The 22,098-nt window shown below is 38.4% G+C and overlaps 1 protein-coding gene across 2 annotated transcripts; it reads right to left on the bottom strand.

Moving 5' to 3' along the window:
- Window positions 1-616: 616 nt before the first annotated feature.
- Window positions 617-20,365, bottom strand: ddx31 (DEAD (Asp-Glu-Ala-Asp) box polypeptide 31). Of its 2 annotated transcripts, none has more exons than XM_034299220.2 (21): window positions 20,208-20,307; window positions 19,924-20,051; window positions 18,395-18,636; window positions 18,238-18,313; window positions 18,055-18,098; window positions 17,895-17,965; window positions 17,142-17,206; window positions 15,993-16,037; window positions 15,853-15,894; window positions 15,439-15,503; window positions 15,240-15,359; window positions 15,030-15,136; window positions 14,501-14,730; window positions 14,164-14,325; window positions 12,899-12,958; window positions 10,461-10,511; window positions 10,149-10,288; window positions 9,781-9,865; window positions 8,972-9,083; window positions 8,292-8,490; window positions 617-1,078 (listed from the first exon to the last, which is right to left on the bottom strand). In XM_034299220.2, exons 2-21 carry the CDS (start codon window positions 20,029-20,031, stop codon window positions 934-936), a joined length of 2,169 nt encoding a protein of 722 aa, XP_034155111.2. In that variant the 5' UTR covers window positions 20,032-20,051; window positions 20,208-20,307; the 3' UTR covers window positions 617-933. The 2 variants fall into 2 exon arrangements, with proteins under 2 accessions (XP_034155111.2, XP_026787300.3); XM_026931499.3 differs by having other exon boundaries at window positions 618-1,078; window positions 20,227-20,365.
- Window positions 20,366-22,098: the final 1,733 nt, after the last annotated feature.

Below are 22,098 nucleotides of genomic sequence, written 5' to 3'. Positions count from 1 at the left end.
CGAGAAACACGCCTCTGTATGCAGATAACAGTCAGACTGCTGATCAGCGACTTCTGTACATGCTGCTAGATGGCTAGGATGTAAAACTGGCCACAGGTCCAGCACACAGTGATACAGTGAGGAGTACAAGTCGGAGCGGTCTGTGGCGCGTCAGCAGTTTTTCCGTGTCGCATCAGAGCCGCTGCTAAACAGCTGCTGAGCGGCACCGGGCTGGAGTAAAGGCAGGAGCAGCTGGTGAGCGAAACCGAGGCCTCTGCGCCGTGCCAAACACACACACACACACACAAAACCTATACACCCTATACACACACACGCACGCACGCGCGCACACACACACACACACACACACCTCCCCTTCAGAGTTCAGACACTGCAGCCCACAAAAGAAAAAAAAAAATTATATATATATATATATATATATATATATATATATATATATATATATATATATATATATATATAAAAAAGCCAAAAAAAAACAGTTTTAACGGTTGTTGATAAACCAGTGACTGAGATCCTTTACTCGGCTGCTATAGGCAATTTCGTAAATATTTTATATATTAGAACATTTTTCTACCTGGTCCTCAAATCAAGAACGCATTCAAGGTCACATGACACATTCAAGAAACACAAATTGTACAAATTTACAACCGTTTTATTTTACAATTTATCCAACACCTCTGACAGCTCCAGTAATGCAGAAAAGCATTACACATTTATAAATCCAAACATTTCCAAATGAACAAACCTTCCACACAGCGCAACGCAGCTCCTCCTCAGGCACTTGGTGATGAACATGATGAGGATGGTGAGGTTCATGGAGCTTTGTCATGTCACAGGTAAAAATATCCAGCAGTGGGTTTGAACACCTGTAACTCCAAACCTCCGACCATCTGTCTGTGAGTTTTCAGCTACTTTGCTTCCCTACGTCTTTCATCCTTCTGTTAGCTCATCTTCTGCATTTGCTTTCTTCTTCTTCCTCTTTTTTTTCGACTTGGACTCTCCGTCTATCCCGCTGGTGTACTCGGAGCGGATCAGGCTGGCCACTCGCTCTCGGGCTGTGAGCTTAGTGGCAGGCCTGAAATAAATAAATAAATAAATAAATAAATAAATAAATAAATAAATAAATAAATAAATAAATAAATAGTGTGTAAATGTAATGCTCAAATATATCTTGCTTTGAACAACCATAAAAGGAAATTATCATTTATCATTATTCTTGTATGATACTTACATATATTTGCTTAAACTTTCTCATGTTTTTACAAAACATTATAGCATATATTTAATCAGAATAAGCTCCAGTGTTGTTATTCAGTTGACATTTACACACTTGACACTACTGTTTCATTAAATAACAATAAAAATATTGCGTAAAAAGTAACATATATAACTTTTTTATTTATTGATGAATTATTAAATCTTTAAGAAGACAAATTTGCATTTGTTTGTGTAGTGATTAAATAAAAACACTTCCTGGAAGTGGACTCAAATCTATTAAGACTATACACTAAAATAAAAGGGGGAAATATCACATACACTCAGTACTCTCTAAAGCTGTGCAACAATATCAGTCAAGGACAAATCATCAATTTGGCTAAGAGAGCATCACGAGTGCACTATAAGAAACGAGCAAATTGTGTTAGAATTTCTGAACGAGGATGGAAGGACATGCTGAAGCATGCTGGGAGGGGACGTGGTGGCAAGAGCCGGCCGAGTACAACTGAGAGAGATTCCCACAGTTGTCGATAACAGGCATGTAGTCAGCAGCGGGAGCTGGTTTAAAACCAGTCTCTGTTTGTCTAATCAATAACTCTGCAGCCTCGAGCTGTGCATCGTCCCTCTGGGGCTGCTTGGGGACAGAACACACACAAACACACACACACGCACTACCCTGAGGGCTCAGAGGAGCTATGAGATTGTAGTTATTGATCTTTTGAAAGTCCCTGAGCACTCTACAGGGACGTGGACATGAAAGCTGTGGATGTACAATCACGCTAATCGAAATACTACACATATCACATGATCGCACAATGTTGTACGTCCTCAATTCTTTTGCTGACTTTAAAAAATTTACTTAATATTGATTCAATACAGTGATTTACAGAATACACACACACACACACACACACACACACATACACACACACCCCAAAAAAGGCAGCGCATTGATTCTCACACATGAAGGTACCGTGGCCAGATACAAGCGACACACAAACGTCCATAACAGAAAACTATCACAGAATGAGACGAGATCTAATTTAGGTGGTTACTAGGCGTCACCTGCAGATTACACTCCAACTAGCCTAGACCTGAAGATAATCACCATCACACTATATATTCAGCATAAAAATATATATTATTCTATATTAATATAATACACATTAATATAATTTTTTAATTTATATAATATTCAGGGAAAAACCAAGTATAAATGTGTTTAATAACCCATATTTTATTTTTAGTCACCTAATATACAGTAAGTCTCTAGTGTGTGTGTGTGTGTGTGTTTAAAACTCTCCCCAAAAAGTCAAGATGGTGCATCCCATGTATTAAGTTAAACATAAGCTACAAAACAACATATATAAATAAAACATTTCCTAAACGTTTAAGGTAAATGACCCACATGTCACATGATGTAGGAAATGACATCAAGGAATGTCATTTATAGCATTTTCACACACAATTTTTTTATGAACCCATGAATGAATTTCCTAAAAATGAACCAAGCACGCACCATAAAAGTTAGCCCGGCTTGCGAGACTAACTTGGATGTATTATTAACTAACAGGAGGCTCTCTCAGCCTCAGTTCAGCTTCAGAATCTTGAAACCTTGACTGGTTCTGTGTATAGACACGTCTGTGTACTGGTTTTTCTAGGATTTGGTAGCGAGTCTGATTTTTTTTCTTTAATAAACAGGGTCAAGAACTATCTAATTTCATAGGGAGAAGCAAAACGACCCATCACAGACCTTCTTGAAGCCTGTTAGCAAACACACAAGATCATTTTACTAGCCCTTGCGTCAAAGGAAACTCATAAATAACCCTTTAATAACCATTTAATGTGGTATTATGTGAACATTTTTCAGTCTTGTTCCAAAATCTCATTTCAACCTTCAGGATTCTGAAGCTTGGGGCCAGAAAAGTGTACAAAATATCTCAGTTCCTCTGAAACCTGTGGGTGGAGCGTCTGAGGCCAAGCTACTAGTTAATAATGAATATATCAGAGTGACCTTTTTCTGGCTGTGTACTATGTAACGTCTACAACATCTATATATTATAGCGAGAAGAGTGAGAAGAGAAAGTGAATGAGAACACATTTAAGATTCTGCATTTGCTACAGGAGCTTGAATCTAAAACATATTCTTGAGTTGACGATAGGGGATTTTTTGTGTATCCGGTGTGTGAGACTGAGTAAACTTTCAGGGCTGACAATGACTGTGGGAAATAAAATCAAAGTAATTCTAAAACTTTTCTAACAGATTATTAGTAGAAAACAATAATTCTAAAATCATTTCTAAAAAAATGAAGACAGTTGTGATATTGTATCCTTGTGATTATCTTTTGTTAAGAAAGCAACAAAGTTCGCTGTATATAATACAAACGCAAAGTGCAGCATTGCTGCTAATGTTCATTCTGTGTGTGTGTGGCAGTATAATATTAATAGCTTTATTAGTATTTTTTTATTAAATAATATACATTTATGCATGTGTGCGCATGTGTGTGTATGTGTATATTTGTTCAATGCTGTCTAACTGGACCAGCTCCACTCAGAGCTGCATAAAATACCCTCAAACAGGTGTGCACACTCCCCACACACTCTTTACCTACGAATATCTTCCATTTCAGATAAAAAAAAAAAAAAAAAAAAATAGAGCAAAGCAAGCAGCAGTAAGTCTAACCTCACCCTAGGGCTGCTGGGTATTTTTAGCCAGTTCACAGTGATAGGGCTGATAATGGCCACTCTCCCGAGCTCCACTGAGCTCCAGAGGTCTTTGTTGTTACGATGTGTGTGTGTGTGTTTGTGTGTGTGTTTGTGTGTGTGTACACGTTTGCATGTAGCTGTTGGTAGTGGTGTGATAAAGCTCATTAGAGAAGTCTTGTCTGGACATGGACAGCGTATGCCACAGACGGCCGTAATGAAGTCTCCGCTGACACGGCGGTCAGTCCCAACCATGTCAAGACAACTTCACACTCTCTCTCTCTCTCTCACTCACACACACACACAGGAGATTGGACATGGATGCTATAATCAGCGCCGGTTCTGCTCAGTCCTGGATCAATTTAACGCCAACGAGAGCCACGTACAAGACAACCGTGGTGATGTTAGTTAAACGGAGATGCCGACTCTCGGCTTTGACGGCTGATGAATATATTACGAGAATCAGCTGCTGTCTGGACATCAGCGTGTGTTTGTGTGAGGGATGGGTGCTTAGGGGTCTGACCCTCAGGGACGGACTCATTGTCCTGCGCCATGGGTTCCCTTCACAGGTCCTGCTGCAGGTCACCTGCCAATTACCAGTGGTTAGACACACACACACACACACACACACACACACACACATATACACACATATACACACATACACACACATACACACACATAAACACAGCTAACAAAGACACAGCAATATTAGTACCTCAAATAAATATGAATATACTCCAGCGGTTTTTCTAGAGTTTAACAATACAAGGAGTGTTATTCACTTGTATGTAACATGAGAGGTTGGAAATCTCTAAGAAGCGAGTAGAAAACAATTTTTAGGCATTATAACGCAGTTAATTTTTTATTTTTACAGCCTGTATTATGTTTTTTTCCCCCAGTATGACCACCTGCTGCTTTAAATACATAACAATGTAACTTAACATCATTAAATTCATCATTAAATACACAAAATGTAAATGTTTAAGATTTAATTTAATTTTACTCATCTAATGTAATTCAAAATACATTTCCTAAACCTTTTCACAGGGTCGAGCCGTGTGATGATTGTGATATTGATCAGTTTTTTAAGATATCTATAGATGTTTGTGCTTTCAGTGACTTTATCAACTAAGTGGAAATCACAATCTATGTTTTCTACCAATTGTTTCTTTTTCCTCAATAGAAAATCTGAACTGATTACATTATTGTGTGTATTTGGCCTTCAAATATCATGATATGATACTTTTGCTATAGTTTTACACCCACAGTGAGAGTGTGAGAGTGAATGCATATCAGGTCAATGCACATTATTTTCATTTTCACACTAATACGCTTGATTTTTTAAAATAAAATTCAATAAATTAAATTGAAAAAATACATATAAGCCTAATTTAAATTCTGATTATGATGTCTTATGCATTGGTGCAGAACCTTTCAAGAGAAGTGTGATGCATCTGATAATAGATTATTTTTATTATCCATAAAGGATATATATACACGATATTAACTGCCTTATACATGACGTTAACCACTTCCTGTTCACAAGAGATTCGTAAACGGAGCTGTAATGCAATCCTATACAGAGAATTAACAAGATTTTTCCTTCAGTGTAACAGGATGATCTAATTATTAAGAATGCATGCATGAAAAATAGATATTTAAAATCAAGATTTAAACAACTTTAACATCCAACTTTAGTTAATGATATCTGGCCTCGGCTTAACTGGTGGAGAGACTGAACACAAAGACTTTCATTCTTGTTTCCCAAGTGCTCAAGTAACAAGACACATGAAGAAAGAGAAAGCAGAATTATATATCAGTTATTTCAGAAATAAAGCTACATTTACACTGCCATTTCTGGAAAAGGTTCAATCTATGATTTCTGCATGTGGAGGTCAGTGATAACCTGACACGGGTCCAAAAAGGAGTTCACTCACACACACACACACACACACACACACACACACACACCTCGGTCCATGTGCCATGGCCTGGAGGGTGAGGGTAATATAGACCACAGCCAGCCAGGATGACTGACCACAAACACGTGCTCACACACTCCGGGACCAGCCTGGACGCAGCCCAGCTGACCACACTCAGGTTGCAGCTTGTGAATTCTGGATCCTAAGGGAAGCCAATCTGATGACCACTAATAACCTGGCAGCGTCAAGCAGTGGCCAGAACTCGCTGCTTCCACCTAGCAACCACGCTGCAATGTCCACCCACAACAGATCAGCCTTCATCTAGCCGTTAGCCTTCATCTTCACACGCCACCTGTACTCCAAAAAATGTCTCCTACAATGATCTGAGGTCACAAAACCTAACGAGGCCTTCTGATCAGTCTTCTGATACTCTCTGGATTAAACCAGGTTCAGGTTCAGGATTAATTCATCTGTGTGATAACCGAGGTCTAGGTGTGAGGGCCAGCACAGACCCATGTCGGCCAGGCACGCCCCATTTGTGCCACAAAGCTGCTCCTCTCGGCCCTGGTGAGCGTTAAGCGCAGGAGACAAGGAAGAAGGAAGAAGAGAAGTGTAACAGCTGCCAAAAAGCACAGAGGAAGAAAGGGAGAGTACAGAGCAGGTAAAGGTCAGGGCTTGACTACTCCTTTCTGACCTTCTAAGGCCCCAGGATAGAGAAAGACGTGCAGCTGCCAAGCCTGCTTGTGTACTGGCAAAGAGCTTAACTCCGTGTCAGAGGAAGCAACACCGCCAAGAGAAACCTACATCAATCGCTCTCGAACTCTGCTTGGACACAGCCGATCTGACGTTAAAATTCTGTACTACATTTTAAAAATGTAGAAAAAATTTTTTTTTTTTTTTCTTTAGAATTTTATTTTCCCTCTTGTCAGTGTAAAATCATTTCCTTTTGTACAGATTAAATAAAAATATCCTTTTTTTTCTGCTTTTTTCCTGCTAAAAAACACAACACTCCTGTCAGCAAACATATATTGTGATACATACTCAGTATCAGAAATGTCTTCAAGTATCATGATATCATATTTTCGTCATATCAAAGCTAGGCAATATATGTCACTACGCACATTTCTAAGAATACAGAAATATCTGGAGATGGTCTCTACTTCTGCGACACTGAATAATGGCATTATTACTCAATAACAGATCAAACCTTCTGTTAAAATCTAGTTCCATCCAGTAGCTTTATTTTTAACTTCTGCCCCTATTTAACTTACTTTCATCATATTTTAATAATCTAAATCACTGCATTTTTTTTACTTGCTGGCAAACATAAACAGTGACTGATAGTGTATATCAAGAAAACATTGTGACATATTGCCATACTGTCCAGTCTGACTAATAGTGTTAAATAATTAAAAAAATATATTGCAATAAGGTAATTAATATAGTGTGTCATGTAAAACTAATTATTCATTCCGGCTTAAAAAATGAAAACATGAAACAAATTATTCATTCTGGTTAAAAAAGAAGAAGAAAAAAACGCAGTCTTGTAGTGTTGTAGTGTTAATTTCACAAGGTCATAGTAAAAGTGTTATTAAAGATAATAACAGCAGTATATTTATATTATAAACATATTATTAAAACATGTTTAAAATGGGGGAAACACTCTGGTGTACTTCATTTAATAATCTGAAGCTGGGGAAAAAATGGATTCAAATCTAAAAAAAAAAAAATCCCCTGAAAAATAATTTGTATAATACATAAAAATGAAAGAAAAAAAAAAGGTAAAATGTTGGTTTTGGACTTCAAACTTTTAAAATCAGTTATTGTCCGAGAATACAGCATATGCTGTAATTTAATATTCATTTCTCGTCGCTCATAAAAAGAGAGAAACTCTGTCACAAATGCAGAATCAAAACTTTCACTTGAACTCATGTGTGTTTCTGAGTAGAAAAGGAATTACTTTATTATGAGCTACAATTTATGAAAAATATTCATGGACGACATCCAGCAATAGCAAGACGTGTAAATTTAATATTGATTCTCGTTCAAAGGTCACAGAAACAAGTGGAAAAATGTAGCTGAAAGTGTGGGTGTCTGTTTTTAATGAAATGCCTTTTAAGGGAAGACACAGAGACTTTGAAATAGCAAAAATATTAATAAAAATATCATTTAAATATATTAAATATTCATATTTCATATATGAAATATGATATTAAGTAGAATACATACAAATATATACTAAAACTCAATCTCCTTCCATGAATGTTTGAAGTGAATTTTAAATATTAAAATAAATCTTTAAAAAAAACACTTAAAGTCAAATTTATACTAGAGTCTGTACCCAGGAAAATGATACCATGCATTTGGATTTAAAAGAGAGACTTTTGCTTGGTGACAACAAATATTCATTAAGGGACAACTCATATACTAAACCTATCAACATACCTCTTATTATCCTTTCCTTTAGCTTTTTTCTTGGCCTTCCCGTTAGCCGTGGAGTCTGTGACGGCGGAGGACAGGCCCTGTGGTGCGTCTCGCAGGCCGAAGCTCTTGGCAGCGTGGCCCAGGTGGAGGTGACGGATGTGGAAGATGTGTTTCAGGGCAGAGGGGTATGCCGTATACGCCCTCACAAATGACTGCAGGGCTGGAGGAATGATGAAAGATGAACAAGTCAGAGATGTTGGAGCCAAAGAGATCGTAAAGCTTGAAAGGAATAATCTAATCAAAAAAATTAACAATCTCAAATTCTACGACATCATTTTTTATTTTAGATTTGATTTTAGATGCCTCCTTTGTTAAAAATAAATGTTAAGAAATTTGTATATAATTCACACAAGATTTGTCAGGTCTTTGTCTATGATTTATAATCATTTTATTATCTTAGATCTGTAGTTTAAAAATGGTGGAAGTGCATTTACACAGAAAAAAAAAAAAACAACTGAACAGCATTTTTGCTACTTCCTGCCTGAAACTTTGTCCTGCCCTTTCAGCATATACATTCTCGCAGCACAAAGCTTGTCACTCCAGCCTTGAGTTTGATTATAATCTGGTAAAAATATCACCACAGCCTCTAACATGTTATCCCACCAGTGCTGCAAATGTGCGTGATATCGGACTAGACTCACCTTTCTTGGCAGCTTGCACCGACTCCGCACTGCCATGGACACAGTTCTCAAAGTCCGTCTGTAAAACTGTAGCTCTCTCGCGCATATCTTGCTCACGGGCACCGGATGATTTCTGAACAAACAGCAACACATAAGTTATTTGGCTTGGTAAATACAAAAAAGCCTCAAAATGAGATAATTCAGCTCATAAGGTTTTACACCAGAAATAATATTAAAAAAATAATAGTATCCCTCTAGATTAAGAAGAAAATTTGTCATCACATAGTGTTAATGCATATTAATTATATATCATTTTATGTGAAATGAACAGCTTTTGGACGCAAAAACGTGTATAGTCTTTACATATATGTAAACGTAATCTAGCGTAACATATTAAGCCCAACCCAGTATAACACATTAGTATAAACAGCTGTTCACCTCGGAGACGTTCGTGTAAAGAAAGGACATTGGTTAAACACACTGTATTCCCTAAGCCCCCTGCCATCCCCTGACCTTTGGCCTCCCAGATGAAAAGTGCCCACAGGGGGTATTAGTGGAGAAAGCCGATTGGTTTAGAGAGGGAAGGGGGAAATTAAATCAGGATTAAGAGTGCCTGAGAGCTGGCCGTCGTCCCCCTCATTGTCGTGTTACAGAGCGAGGGAGGAGAGCAAAGGGGGAGAGAGGACGACTTTCTCAACAGTGCCACATTAACACATTACAGGCACAGGTCTGTCTTATGCCTTAAGTGTCCAGAGATCAATATAAAGGACTTAAGGCAAATGTGTTCAAGCCAAGTTCAACAGCTTTCTGCATAAAGGAGTCAAAATGACCTTTCTGTCCCAATTTCCCCTGCCTCTGAAGCGCTCGTCCTGCATCAGAGTCGACAAGATGTCTTCCATTTTCATCTCCCTGAGACTGCAACACAGAGAGAGAAGGTCAGATTAGCAGAAGAAACCATTATTACACTGCTTCTTTAATCTGTCACAGCTTTATGATAGTTTTTTCAGAGAGTGAAAGTGTGTGCTGGCTCTCATGAGCTCGCTTCACTGGCTGGCAGGATTGAAATCATAAAGGAAGATCCATCCAACTTCTACTTTTAAATAAAACCAAGAAAACAGACCACCTTTGCTTCACATCTGGTCACTTACGCAACCTGATTTGTATCTGTACAATGTATGAGTTTAGCCATATCACAGACCTGATATTGTGATTGGCCAAGACATCCACGTAGGCGGTCTCTGAGGGGGTGAGAAAGAGAAGGCCGCTGCCCTGGGCTCCGATGCGAGCTGTACGGCCGACACGATGCACATATTCCGCTGCAGAAGTGGGAGGGTTAAACTGCAATATAAATGTGACACAGCAAAACTATAAATTACTGCTCCTTATCACACGTCAATATGAAAGAATTTACATCATAATTCATTGTTTTATTATACTACACACTATTTGAACATATATTTAATAACACTATATGGTATAATATAAAAAGGCTGGCAGAACGCAGATGTACCTGTACTATCCATGTGACTTGAGGAAGATCCAGCCCACGCGCTGCCACATCCTTCACAAAACATCCAGATAATAAGTTGGCAGAACAGACATGCATAACGTGAACCGTTTCAAACAGCCAACATTAGGCATAGCTCAGAACAGGCAGTGTGAAAGAAAACAGCCCTGTGTCTAAACAAAGACTGTTTACTCTCTCGATTTCTCCCCATTATCCTTTACAGATTTGTGGTGCCCAGCCAAGATAAGCTCTTTATTAATAACTGATAGAAGACTGAGAGCCTAGTATTGAGCTCTGGGCCTCCACTCCTCCCTTTCCTGGTCCTGTGGCCCAGCTGGGATAAGCCAGAGTTGGGCAGAGTGCAGATGGAGGCCGGTGCAGGGCCAGGAAAGTCTGTCAGAGCCATTAAAACGACTCATTTAATCCAGGAATAATGCTACAGAGTGACTGGCCTAGAGCTGATGCCAAACAGGAGACTACCACTTCTCTGTCCAGTCACATTTACATCCTGTATATGAAATAATATACCACAGCCTTTGAATTTAGTCAATATCATGTTGTACTGATGCATAACAGTCCAAATCCTGTTTGATTCGTTTTAATTAGTGAGGAATTAGTGTGCCATGAAACTTGACATCCCGTGCTTAGCTGCACTGAGCAAATGTCACTCTTTATAAAAGAGAGTCTTTATCAAAACACGCTCAAAATGAAAAGAAATGCTCCAGCAATTTCAATCTACAGCATGTGTAGCATGTGTGTGATTACCATAGACAAGAATTTCAACATTTTTCCCTGTACTGAGGAAAGAAGATAAAACATACATTACTGTGTATAAATCTAACATGTAAACAAATGCTCTAAAGCAAAGATGCCTTCAAAAATAATGAAGTTAAACATTTCTGCACAAAAAAATAGTATAAAGAGCAGTAAACTGTAATAATTTTTTTTAAAATAAAAAATATTTTAAATATTTGGTGTGATGACCTTTTGCTTTAAAAACAGTAGTCTCAGGTACAATTTGTGTGGTTTTATAAGGAAATCTTAGACAATCTGCCACAGTACTTCTGAACATGTTGACAAGTGTTTTTTTTTTTTTTTTTTTTTTGCAAAGTAGCCTTCATTATGTTTTCTGTCTGAAAAATGGTCTGTTACATAATATCGTGCTTTCTTTACTGACATACAAATATTTTCTGTAACATTTTTTTTGTAATGTTTGGAAATCTAAATGTTTCTGTACTGACTCAATAATGCAGAAGTCATAAAATAAACATCTATAACAAAATTTGTACTAAAAAAAAAGGGTGCTTAAGACTTCTGCACAGTACTGTATGTACATGTAACTCATTTATAATCGAAGTCTAAGGGTTGAATGACTCCGGCGAACACGTAAATTCAAATCCCAGACAATACAGACATTAGAGAATGCCTTACAAAATGTTCCAATTGAGTTTTAATTCTCTCATGTTAGAGTAATATAATAAAACATCATTACACTTATTTATGATTTGAGTTACACTGACTATGTTGGAAACCCATAACCGTAAATTAATGTCAGAAAATGTAGTTCCTTCCATAAAATATGCTTCAAATAAATAAATGTTTACTGCTGAAATTCAACAGCTTTCTCCATTGTAAGTTATAAGAGTTTGGAGAAACAGGTTTTCTGAAATTCCCGTCTGTGGTAATCACACATACACTATATAAGTGGTGACTAGAGATTTAATGCAACCACGTATCCCAGACAGGTTCTATGTTCTTGTGAGGTTCACTGAGGTTAAAAGCTTTAGGATGGTAGTAAGCCTGCCGGACAGCAGAGGACACATGTGGTTTAGGGAGCAGTGTAGCCAGCGCTGTCTGTGAGACCTTTCACATGCAGCGAGAAGGAAACACTACCACTGCTGCTGCTGGAGAACACAGGCCAGGCCTGGCAGCTGTAGCCTGGAGAGACAACCCACACTCAAAGCCAGGGCTAACAGAGCGCTCGCTCCCTCAGGGCTTCCCCTTATGGCCCTACTGCCAACAGCTGTGCCAGAGGGGAGCGAGGTAAAGAAAGGAGGACGAGAGATATACAGAGAAAGAGAAGGCTGTGGAGTGCTAAGACTCCGTCTGGCAAAGATGATAGACAGCAGTTAAAGGTGCAGTTTGTAATTTTAAAACCTTTTTTACTCCTGTAATAATCATATAATTTCAATAATACCTTGGACATTTGCAGTGCTATAGATCTAGAAATTTATTTTGAATTTAAGGCTTCTGTTAACTGATTTCTGGCCTGGAAATGAGCTCTGCCTTTGCCTCTTTCCTTGCAGAGCGCTCTTTAAAATTACAAATTGCCTTATGCTTCTTTAACATAAAACAGAAAGCTAAGCAAGATAAAAAAAATAAACAGGAACCACTCCAAACCCATTTACCCTGAGTAAGGTCTGATTTACAGGAAGACTCACCGTACACAGCAGGACACCAGTCTTACTCTGGGAGAACTCCTGAAACACCTCTGTCCGCTCCTGTTCACAAAGCAACACACGATTGTCATTAGTATTAATCATTATTATAGGTCTTCTTATAAGGCCTGTTTCTCAAATCTAGTCCCAGACAGTCACATCACTTCATGTTTTTCCTGTTCTGATAATGAGGTAACAGGAAAACACCAGGGAAAACACCACACTATGCATGCAATGACCAATCACTAGTGAATTTAAAAACAACGGTTTAAAGATGTTTTAAATAAAAGCAATGCATTCCTCTTCGGAGTAGAAAACAATATTCAAGTGAGAAATAATGTATGGCTAAAATTTGCACAAAGTAGCTGAGCTGTTTGTAGCTATAGCAGACAGAGTCAGAGGTTAAACATGATATTATTGGTTAATGTTTTTTCCTTTGTTTTGCTGAAAGATTATAGAATATGGAGGATTTTTTCTTTTAAGTGATTTTACTGATAATTTGTGGACAATATGTGGTTAATAATGTGACACCAGGGACAAAAACTAGCCAAGTTAACATGGTCAGAAATGGCCCCTGACGTATTTTACTTCACTGTTCATTATATCAAAGCCAGTGGTAGAAGCCAGTCCAATGAGAGAATTATGATTCCTGCTACTTCTATCCAAAAAGAAGAACAAAGATGCAGTGCCAAGAATGACTGTCCAGCCAAAGGACATCACTACTCTCTCTCCTGGTAAGTAGAGCACAATCTGTTAACTGTGCTGGAACAGCTGTGTGTCTCCTGTCGTTTCCTTCACTGGAGAAGATGACCAGTGCAGTCACATTACCAAACCCATCCATTAAGCTGCCGAATGCCTGTCGTTAATAGGCAAACAGACAAAGAGGCCTCGAGCGGCTATGCCCTGAGCTCGCCAGTCTACTTGGGCCATATGAGCGACCCTGGTCATGTCCATTAGCATGGGTGAATGAGGTCTGAGGCCTGGGCAAAGGTGGCTCATCTTGGCGTCCCATGGCACTGCCGCAGGGCACCCTACTGTTGCTGCCACTCCACCAGCTGGTTCATCCGACCTGACTTACTTGAACGAGGCAGGAAGTGTACAAGAGTCATACAAATTGTGACTAGGGATTGTGACATTCAGGCAGGTTCAGAACCTGGGCTAGGTTAAATCAGGCTAATAATGGAGTGGGAATAACTAAAGCCTTCTATATCCTAAAATGAAAGATGTACAGCACTAAGGGTAAAATTTCCAGATACAAGACATCTCACCTCTTGTTCCATGTTGCCATGGAGTCGGAGGAAGTTGATTGACAGCTGCTGCTTGTTTGCAGTGCTGGATTTGCCACACAGGACAGTGGAGAGGAGTGTGACGAGGAACTCCACCGCTTCACAGCTGGATATGAAGACAATGAGCTTCTGATCTCGTTCGAACTAACAAAGACGAGGAGAAAAGGGTTTAAAAAAATAACTGGAACCAAAGAAGACATGCATCTCATTTATACTTGAACTGCAACTTGTTTTACTCACTAGGGGTCATGTAAAAAAAAAAAAAAAAAAAAACACTGAGATGCATTATAAATCTCTGAGTGAGCATGTCAGTAGTTACCTTACACTTGGCCAGAATAAATGCCGCAAGGCAGACCAGGCGCAGTTTGCTAGGCACCACCACCATATACTGCTGCAGCCTGTCAGGCACGGCGTAGCTGTCGGCCTGCTGAGAAGGTGGAGACTGGGATGAGAGAGAGGGTTCGGATGTGTCCACTCTTTCATCAGTGACATCTGAGACCTGGATGTATACGGGGTCCTTCATGCTAATGCTGGTTAACCTGGACAGCCCTGTTAAAAAAAAAAGTGTGTGTTGTAAGAAGTTTTACACTGCACAATTCCAATGTTATGTTAAATCTGAAACAAGTGCTTGGATTAAAATCTTTTCTTGTGTCTGACTGGCTTAAACAGCTCATACTGATTTATGAAGAGGCTCATTGATTAGAGGCTTTTTGTTTGTGTATTGTATAGTATCACCCAACATTTCATGTAACCAATCAGCAATGAATAGTGTTAGACCCGCCCCCAAGTACCATTAGTTCCTATTGGTGCCTTGAGCTGGTACCAAAAAAAGCCAGAGGCTAGCTTACCCTCAGTGAGCGTGGCAGAGAGCAGCACCGTCTGCCTAGTGGAGCCGGCAGCATTCAGAGCATTCAGGATTACAGTCAGATCCTTCTCAAAGCCCAGGTCAAGAGTCCTACCAAAAACAGAGCATGGAAGCTGACAGACCTGAAGATACTGAACAAATGTGAAATGAGTTTCTGTCACTATTACACACTCATACACACACACACACAAACCTGTCTGCCTCATCCAGAACAAGCCAGCGTACAGCACTAAAAGCGATACTAAGAGTGTTCTTGATGTGGTCTACCAGTCGTCCTGGAGTGGAGATCAAAACATTTATGCCTTTCCTCAGTCTGAAACAGAAGAACACAGGTTTACTACTAAGATCAACTGTATACAAGTATCCACACCTACACTGTGTGATGTTCTTGCCTGGCTTTTTCTGCTTTCCTCTTTTCTCCCCCCATCAGGACACCAGGAACGATCCAGGTGAATGGCTACAGATAAAGGAGGAGGAACAGGGAATTGCTCAAATTTGTTGCTAGAAAATCAAATAACTAACTGGCCAAATATATATCACGATATATACACTCATTGTCCACTTTGTTAAGGAACAACAATGTAGCTGCATGATTTTATGCATTGTGCTGCTGCCACATGATTGGCTGATGAAGGTTCAGGTGTTCCTATTAAAGTGGATGGGGAGTGTAAAAAATCTGTGGCCGAATCTTAAACAGGTCAATGGAAACAGTTATATGGGGGGAAAAAAGCATAATGAAGATACCTTAAGAGTCAAAAGTTTTCCAAATAGCAAAGATATCAGATCGTTTTTTTTTTTTTTTTTACCTTTAGAAGCTTCTGGAAGATTTGAAAGCTCTGCTGTGCCAACTGAAGATCAAGAATGAAAGATTAGAAACATGGTATGGTAATTACGTCATTAAATGACTATAAAGCATCTTTAAATATAATTTTTATTAACTGCCTACCTCTCGTGTAGGCACAATCACAACTGCCAGTGGCCCGTCTGATCTCTGAAACAGCATTACAAGAAGACATTTCAATCAACTAATATATACAAGCAGTAAATTGAGCTGAAGAGCAAAACACTGGAAGCACAACTATAGCTATCACTACAGTAGACAGGGGAGAGAATCTTTAGGCGCCTCATTCAGAAGGCCACTTTGTGCATCCTGATGTATTTACATTTTTTTTCAATAGCTTGTATTATGTTTTTTCCCCGCACTATCACCAATGGCTGCTTATAAAACAGATCATTCTGGAAAAAATTGCCCTGTTGCATAATCCAATTGCATTGCATGTGTACGTTTTATTACAGCATTTAATGCTTCAGTGTGCATATGTGTAAGCCTGTGTAAAAAACTTGATATAATATTTAGTGCTTCAATGCTGACTCTTTCAAGAGAAAAATCAATGTACATAAAAATTAACTATTTTTTTTCCATCTATAATATCTGTTGTTTCTAAAGCTTGCAAAATGGTATTTATAATAATGTTGAATCACAGACACTGTCTGGAGATCACAAGTTCGATTCCCTATGATGCCACAGCCTTCCACGGCCGGAAGTCCAAGAGAGAAAAACTGGCTGTGCTCTTAGGGAGGGAGGGGAGGCATACTCTCTCTCCCTTATCAATCACAGCAACACTAGCCAATCAGGGGTGTCTGTGAGCTCATGTATGCGGAAGTGGGCGGATAGCGCTCTCCTCCGAGTGTGTTACGCCGCCCTCTGACGTTGCATGAGCAGCAGTTCGAAAAGATGCAGCTGGCTTCATGTGTCTTGAAAAAAGTAGCTGTCATGTGATAGGGGAGAAGTAACTGGGTAGGAATTGGCCATGACTAAAATGTGGGAAAAATCCAAAAAAAAAAAAAAAAAAAAAAAAACCCAAAGTGACACAAGCTGCTAACATAGGACTGAGGAAACTAACAAATGATTCGGTGAGCTTCAGCTGTCTTCAATTCCTTGCAAATGGTCAAAGACTTAGAATCAGTGTAATGGCTGCAGTTACTGACAGTGTGTGTATGTGTGTGACACATATAGCGAGATTATGAAGCAAAAACAACCAAGAAAACACTACTGCAAACTACAAAATCAAATTAAATGATTATTCTCACTTGCCTTGATTTTTGGTTGCACTGCCTGCAGAGACTGGATCAGAGGAATTCCATACGCCAACGTTTTCCCTAATTGATCGATGACAGACAAAACAGATTCGCTGTTACCACAGATCATCACTGATTCACAATGTTTTTTTAATTTAAGCCAAGAACAACTTCAACTAAGAGTAATCAAGTAAGGAATAAAACATAACTAGGCATGCTGATATAGAAAACTTATCAGCGAATACATAGCATGATACTTATCCCACAGCAGTTTGCCAACGATAACAATTTTATCCATTTATAGTTACATTTAATTTTGTGGAAAGTCAAGGAAACAAGTCAGTTCTTATTTTTGTCTCTCTTGAAGGTAATAAGACAAAAAATAAAATAAAAAAGTAATAAAAAAATCATCTTGTTACCAAGAAACCTTTCCTGTATCAGAAAACATCAACCTGACTGTTACACAATCCTGACACTGGAGACTCCTTCCAAAAATTCTAAATAATTTCCTCACAGAAAACCTCACCATATCAACAATTACACAGTTTTTTTTTTTTTATCCGTTCATGTGGAGTATCCATTATACCCTATGTAAGTCCCTATGCAAGTCGTTACTACAGAAATGATTACGTATTAAAACAAGAGCGTTAAGAGAAACCTGTGATAGCCAGAAACTACTGACAGAGCTGGTGTGTAAAAAAAAATAAATAAAATAATCAACACCTTCTTACTCATCAGAATCGACTCGATAAAACACATCTAGTCATACCTGATCCAGTTTGAGATCGAACAACAGCATCTTTTCCAGACAGGAGCACTGGAATGGTCTGCTTCTGTACACTGCAAATACGTACAACACGTGAGAACGCAAGCAACAGCGGTCAAGTTGTTAAGACTGTTCTTAAACATTATAAAGAATAAGTGTGTACCTGGTCATACTGCTTATGTTTAACACTTTGTTAAGCGTCGCCACCTGTGGAGCGGTACAGGAAGAGAAAACACCCAATTATGACTGCTAATTAACTGTCATTTAAAACTAGAATAATAATAATTCCTATATTCTAACATTATTATTATTATTAATTACATTATATTAGTCAAAGTGATCTTACTAAGTGAGGATGCAGGTCTAGTTCTTGAAAGGAGCTACCAGTAAAGACCTTCTCCTTCACCTGAGACACAGCAGGACTACAGGAAAAATAAACATATATATTTTAGCTCTAATATCCAGATGAAAAATGATGTAGGAACAGATGATGTTTCACTGACCTGAGCACATCTGGGATCTCAGGGTTGTTTCGGAAGAGAGATGACGTCTTAATAAAAGGTCTGTCATGTCCCTTGTGTTCCTCCTGTCCTTTCTTTGGAGATGTTTTTGGTTTTGATGGGAACGTAGATGCTGCCTGGTCCTCATGCTTTGTGTTTATCTTGGCATTTAGCTTCCTTTGCTTGGCGGAGCCATAGTCTTGATTTCCAAATGAGGCCTTCCTTTTTCCATTCGCTGTCTTTTTCTGTAAACACCAACACCACAGGTATACATAAACAGCAACCAAGAAAGTGACACAATGATCAAGGGTATGCCTTTGGAAATATCTGAGCTGCTACTGCTACAGTTTTTCCCTGAAAAAAAAAATATATCAGATGATAAAGTCTCTCTCTAACAGAGTTCTTGCCCTTTCTTCATGAAAATAAAAGATTTTTTAAACTTTCCACGTTTTTCCATGACTTTTTCTGTTCAGGTTTCTGTATCAGTGCAGGAATTATTGGAATGTCTAAAGACAAAACCTATGAAACCTTAGTGCCTTAATTCTTAAAAACAATTTCTAAAATCCCTGAATTTTCCAGGACTGTAAATTCATACTGTTACAGGAAAATAAATAATGACAGAGTGGTGTGATGTGGCCTGATGTGAAGCGGAAGTACTTTTACCGCTCTAAAGTTGATTACTTTCCTATAACAGCATGTCCTGAAATATTTCATTCCTCTTAGACCGCTGCAATTTGTACAAAATTACTGAAAACCCCATCATCAACACATTTATAGTTGTGTTCAATGTTGTCTCTCGACTTTAGTAAGGTTGATATATTACAGACAAACACAAAACATAAACTCCTCTGTCCGAAAAACCTTCCTCTTCAAACTCACTGACTGTTACAAAGTGCTGACACTGGAGACTCCTTCCATAAATAATGAATAATTCCAAAATTCTCTTTACAGAAAACTTCACATTAATGATTAGGAGTTTTTTTTTTTTTTTTGCTAAATAATGTAATTTGTAATGTGTTTATTATTAGGTTTAGATTATGTGGAGTCTCTGCTATACAAATCCCAGTGCATCAGCTGTTACTATAGAAACAATAATGTATTAGAAACAGTGTATTAATATAAAGCTGTGGTTTGAATTACAGCTGGCACTACTGTGAGAGGTGCAATTATAGAAAATTAATCAACACCCTCCAGCCAATCAGAATCAAGAATTCAACAGCACTGTAGTATAAGTATATTTCTGGCTATTCTTCATATATAAGGCACTGTGTGTGTATATGTATACGTACGTGTGTGTGTGTGTGTGTGTGTGTATATATATATATATACACACACACACACACACACACATATATGTATGTCTGTGTGTGTGTGTGTGTGTGTGTGTATACATATACATTATATATAGATAGATAGATAGATAGATAGATATACATTTACTAGTAAATAGAGCTATATGTTGTTGCTTGGACTGTGTTAGTTCTTGTACACATTGTTATTTTGACAGTGTGGTTAAAAGTGTAAGAACTCACTGCTGTCCATTTCTGCCCTGATGAGGACTTGGTGTGTTTTTTCTCAGAGAAATGTGAGTCAGTAGATTCCTGGTTGGAGATGTTGAGCATCAGCATATCCTCAGCCATGATGAACACCACACAGCAATCTATAATATCAGATAAGTGCATAAGTGCACACGTGAACAGTGAGGTTCCCAACTTTCTAAGCAGGTTACTAGACAATCAACTTTATTACAGCATAAAAACGTGATCTGATGACAATATAGCAGCATGTAAGCAGAGAAAAACATGCCACAACTTACACTAAGGTTATCTGCTTACCAGTTTCAGCTAAACATCAGTAACAGCCGCTCTGAAAATCCTCATGTGCCTTCTCCTCGTGCAAACAGCGATGCGAGCACTTCCGGGTCCACCGCGTGTCAAAGTAAAAGTCCACAAAAGACACACTGCACTAGCAGTGCAGCAGTAACTCTGACACTGACAGGGTAAAGGAGTCTCTTTCACACTTAATAATCCGTTTACCGAGTCCAGATCAGAGTCAAATTAATACTTTTGGTTTGTTTGCTATTTGGTTTAGTTTGGTTTAGTTTCACACTGCATATAATTAAATTAAAAAGCACAAAAACATCGGCCCCTGAGCATGTAGGGCTGAAAGCGTGCTCATGAAATTCATTCATTCATCAAAAATACTACAACAGAAGTATGTGTGCTTGGAAATTACAACAAGCATCCAAACACAAATATGTGCTCGAATACAAAGGTCAATAAATTATTAGATAATTAAATAAGAAGAAGAGGTCTTTTATTATGTGTCACATATACATTAGAGCACAGTGAAATTCTTTTCTTAGCATATCCCGGCTTGTTAGGAAGCTGGGGTCAGAGTGCAGGGTCAGCCATGATACAGCGCCCCTGGAGCACAGAGGGATAAGGGCCTTGCTCAAGGGCCCAACAGTGGCAGCTTGGCACTGCTGGGGCTTGAACCCTCAACCAAACAGCTAGTTTAAAATGTTCTGTGAACTGCACCCAACATTTATTTTTTCTTTTTGTGCATTGGGCTAAATTTCCAGAACACATGGCATTTCTGCAGCTCTACAGCTCAGTCCTTTGGTTCAGTTTGTGCTTTTGTGGCTCAGTTTAGCAGCTCAGATATACAGAAAAATGCTGCAACCTAAAATACATGATTTGGGTCACTTCCTGCACTCAAGTAAATTAAAAGTCTAATCGTTTTTTCACTGTAATTGAACTGTACTAGTGTTCACTTAGAACTGAACCAAACCCACCTTGCTTAGATTCTTTCAAACCAATGATTCCTATATCCAGTAATTGTTTCAAACCGATTGATTTGGTCCAGACCCAAGTGTGATTGTTGTGTTCACACCTGCCTAAATGAACTACACTGAGAGGGAAAGAGAGGGAAAACACACCAGGGTTTGATTCAAACAGACTAAACCCTGCATGTTTGTAAGCACCTTTGAAAATGCAGATTGATCTAGTCCACAAAACTGGCATTAAGTATATCTCTTCTATGTATATCACTTCTGTTTTTTCCCCAGAACAGAGTTGTTCAGTTCTTTTTTTTTTAACTCAACACATGAAGTTTCAATAACACTTCAGTGCCACTGCCGAGTTTTGAAATACTCCACAATCCAAAATTCAGAATCTGACACAGGGTCGACGGCAATTAACGGACCAGTAAAAACAAACCAAAAAGTAACTAACAAGTGCACAGTGAAATGACAAGAATCACCCAAAAGTTATTTAGATAATTATAGAAATACCTCCTTTAAAACATTTTGTGAATCACATTCAGTTAGTCTCTAACTATATGCCTATAGTTGGACTAACAAGGTGTGTGTGTTTGAATAAATGCTGTAATCATGATTAGGAAGGTACAAAGATGTTAAAAATAAGGACACGACAGCAATATTACCTAACAGTTTCTATTCTGTTGCTTATTAACTGCAGAACTGTAATGCATTTTGCAAAACATAAAATACTATTTTTGAAAAATGCATTATAGTTCTGCAGTTAAATAAGCAACAGAATAGAAAATAAATATATAATATGTAATACATTTTTATTGCAGTTGTTCTTATGCATGTATATAGGCATAATGTGGTATGCAGAATTTTCTTGTCTATTACCACATAACACAAGTGAACCTGGCCTGTACTGTTTTCTTAGGCTGAA

The sequence above is a fragment of the Pangasianodon hypophthalmus genome, chromosome 24, assembly GCF_027358585.1.
Source record: "Pangasianodon hypophthalmus isolate fPanHyp1 chromosome 24, fPanHyp1.pri, whole genome shotgun sequence".
In the NCBI taxonomy this organism is placed as follows: Eukaryota; Metazoa; Chordata; class Actinopteri; order Siluriformes; family Pangasiidae; genus Pangasianodon; species Pangasianodon hypophthalmus.
The sequence above is the reverse complement of the archived record's forward strand: the minus strand, read 5'-3'. Positions and strand labels throughout refer to the sequence as shown.

Bases quoted from the DNA above. Each gene is read 5' to 3' on its own strand.
- ddx31 (XM_026931499.3), bottom strand. From the start codon at position 20,031: ATGGCTGAGGATATGCTGATGCTCAACATCTCCAACCAGGAATCTACT. The intron at 18,637-19,923 runs GTGAGTTCTTAC...TGGTGTTTACAG, and splicing joins CAGGGCAGAAATGGACAGCA to AAAAAGACAGCGAATGGAAA. The intron at 10,512-12,898 runs GTGAGTCTTCCT...TGTTTTGTGAAG, and splicing joins CTGGTGTCCTGCTGTGTACG to GATGTGGCAGCGCGTGGGCT.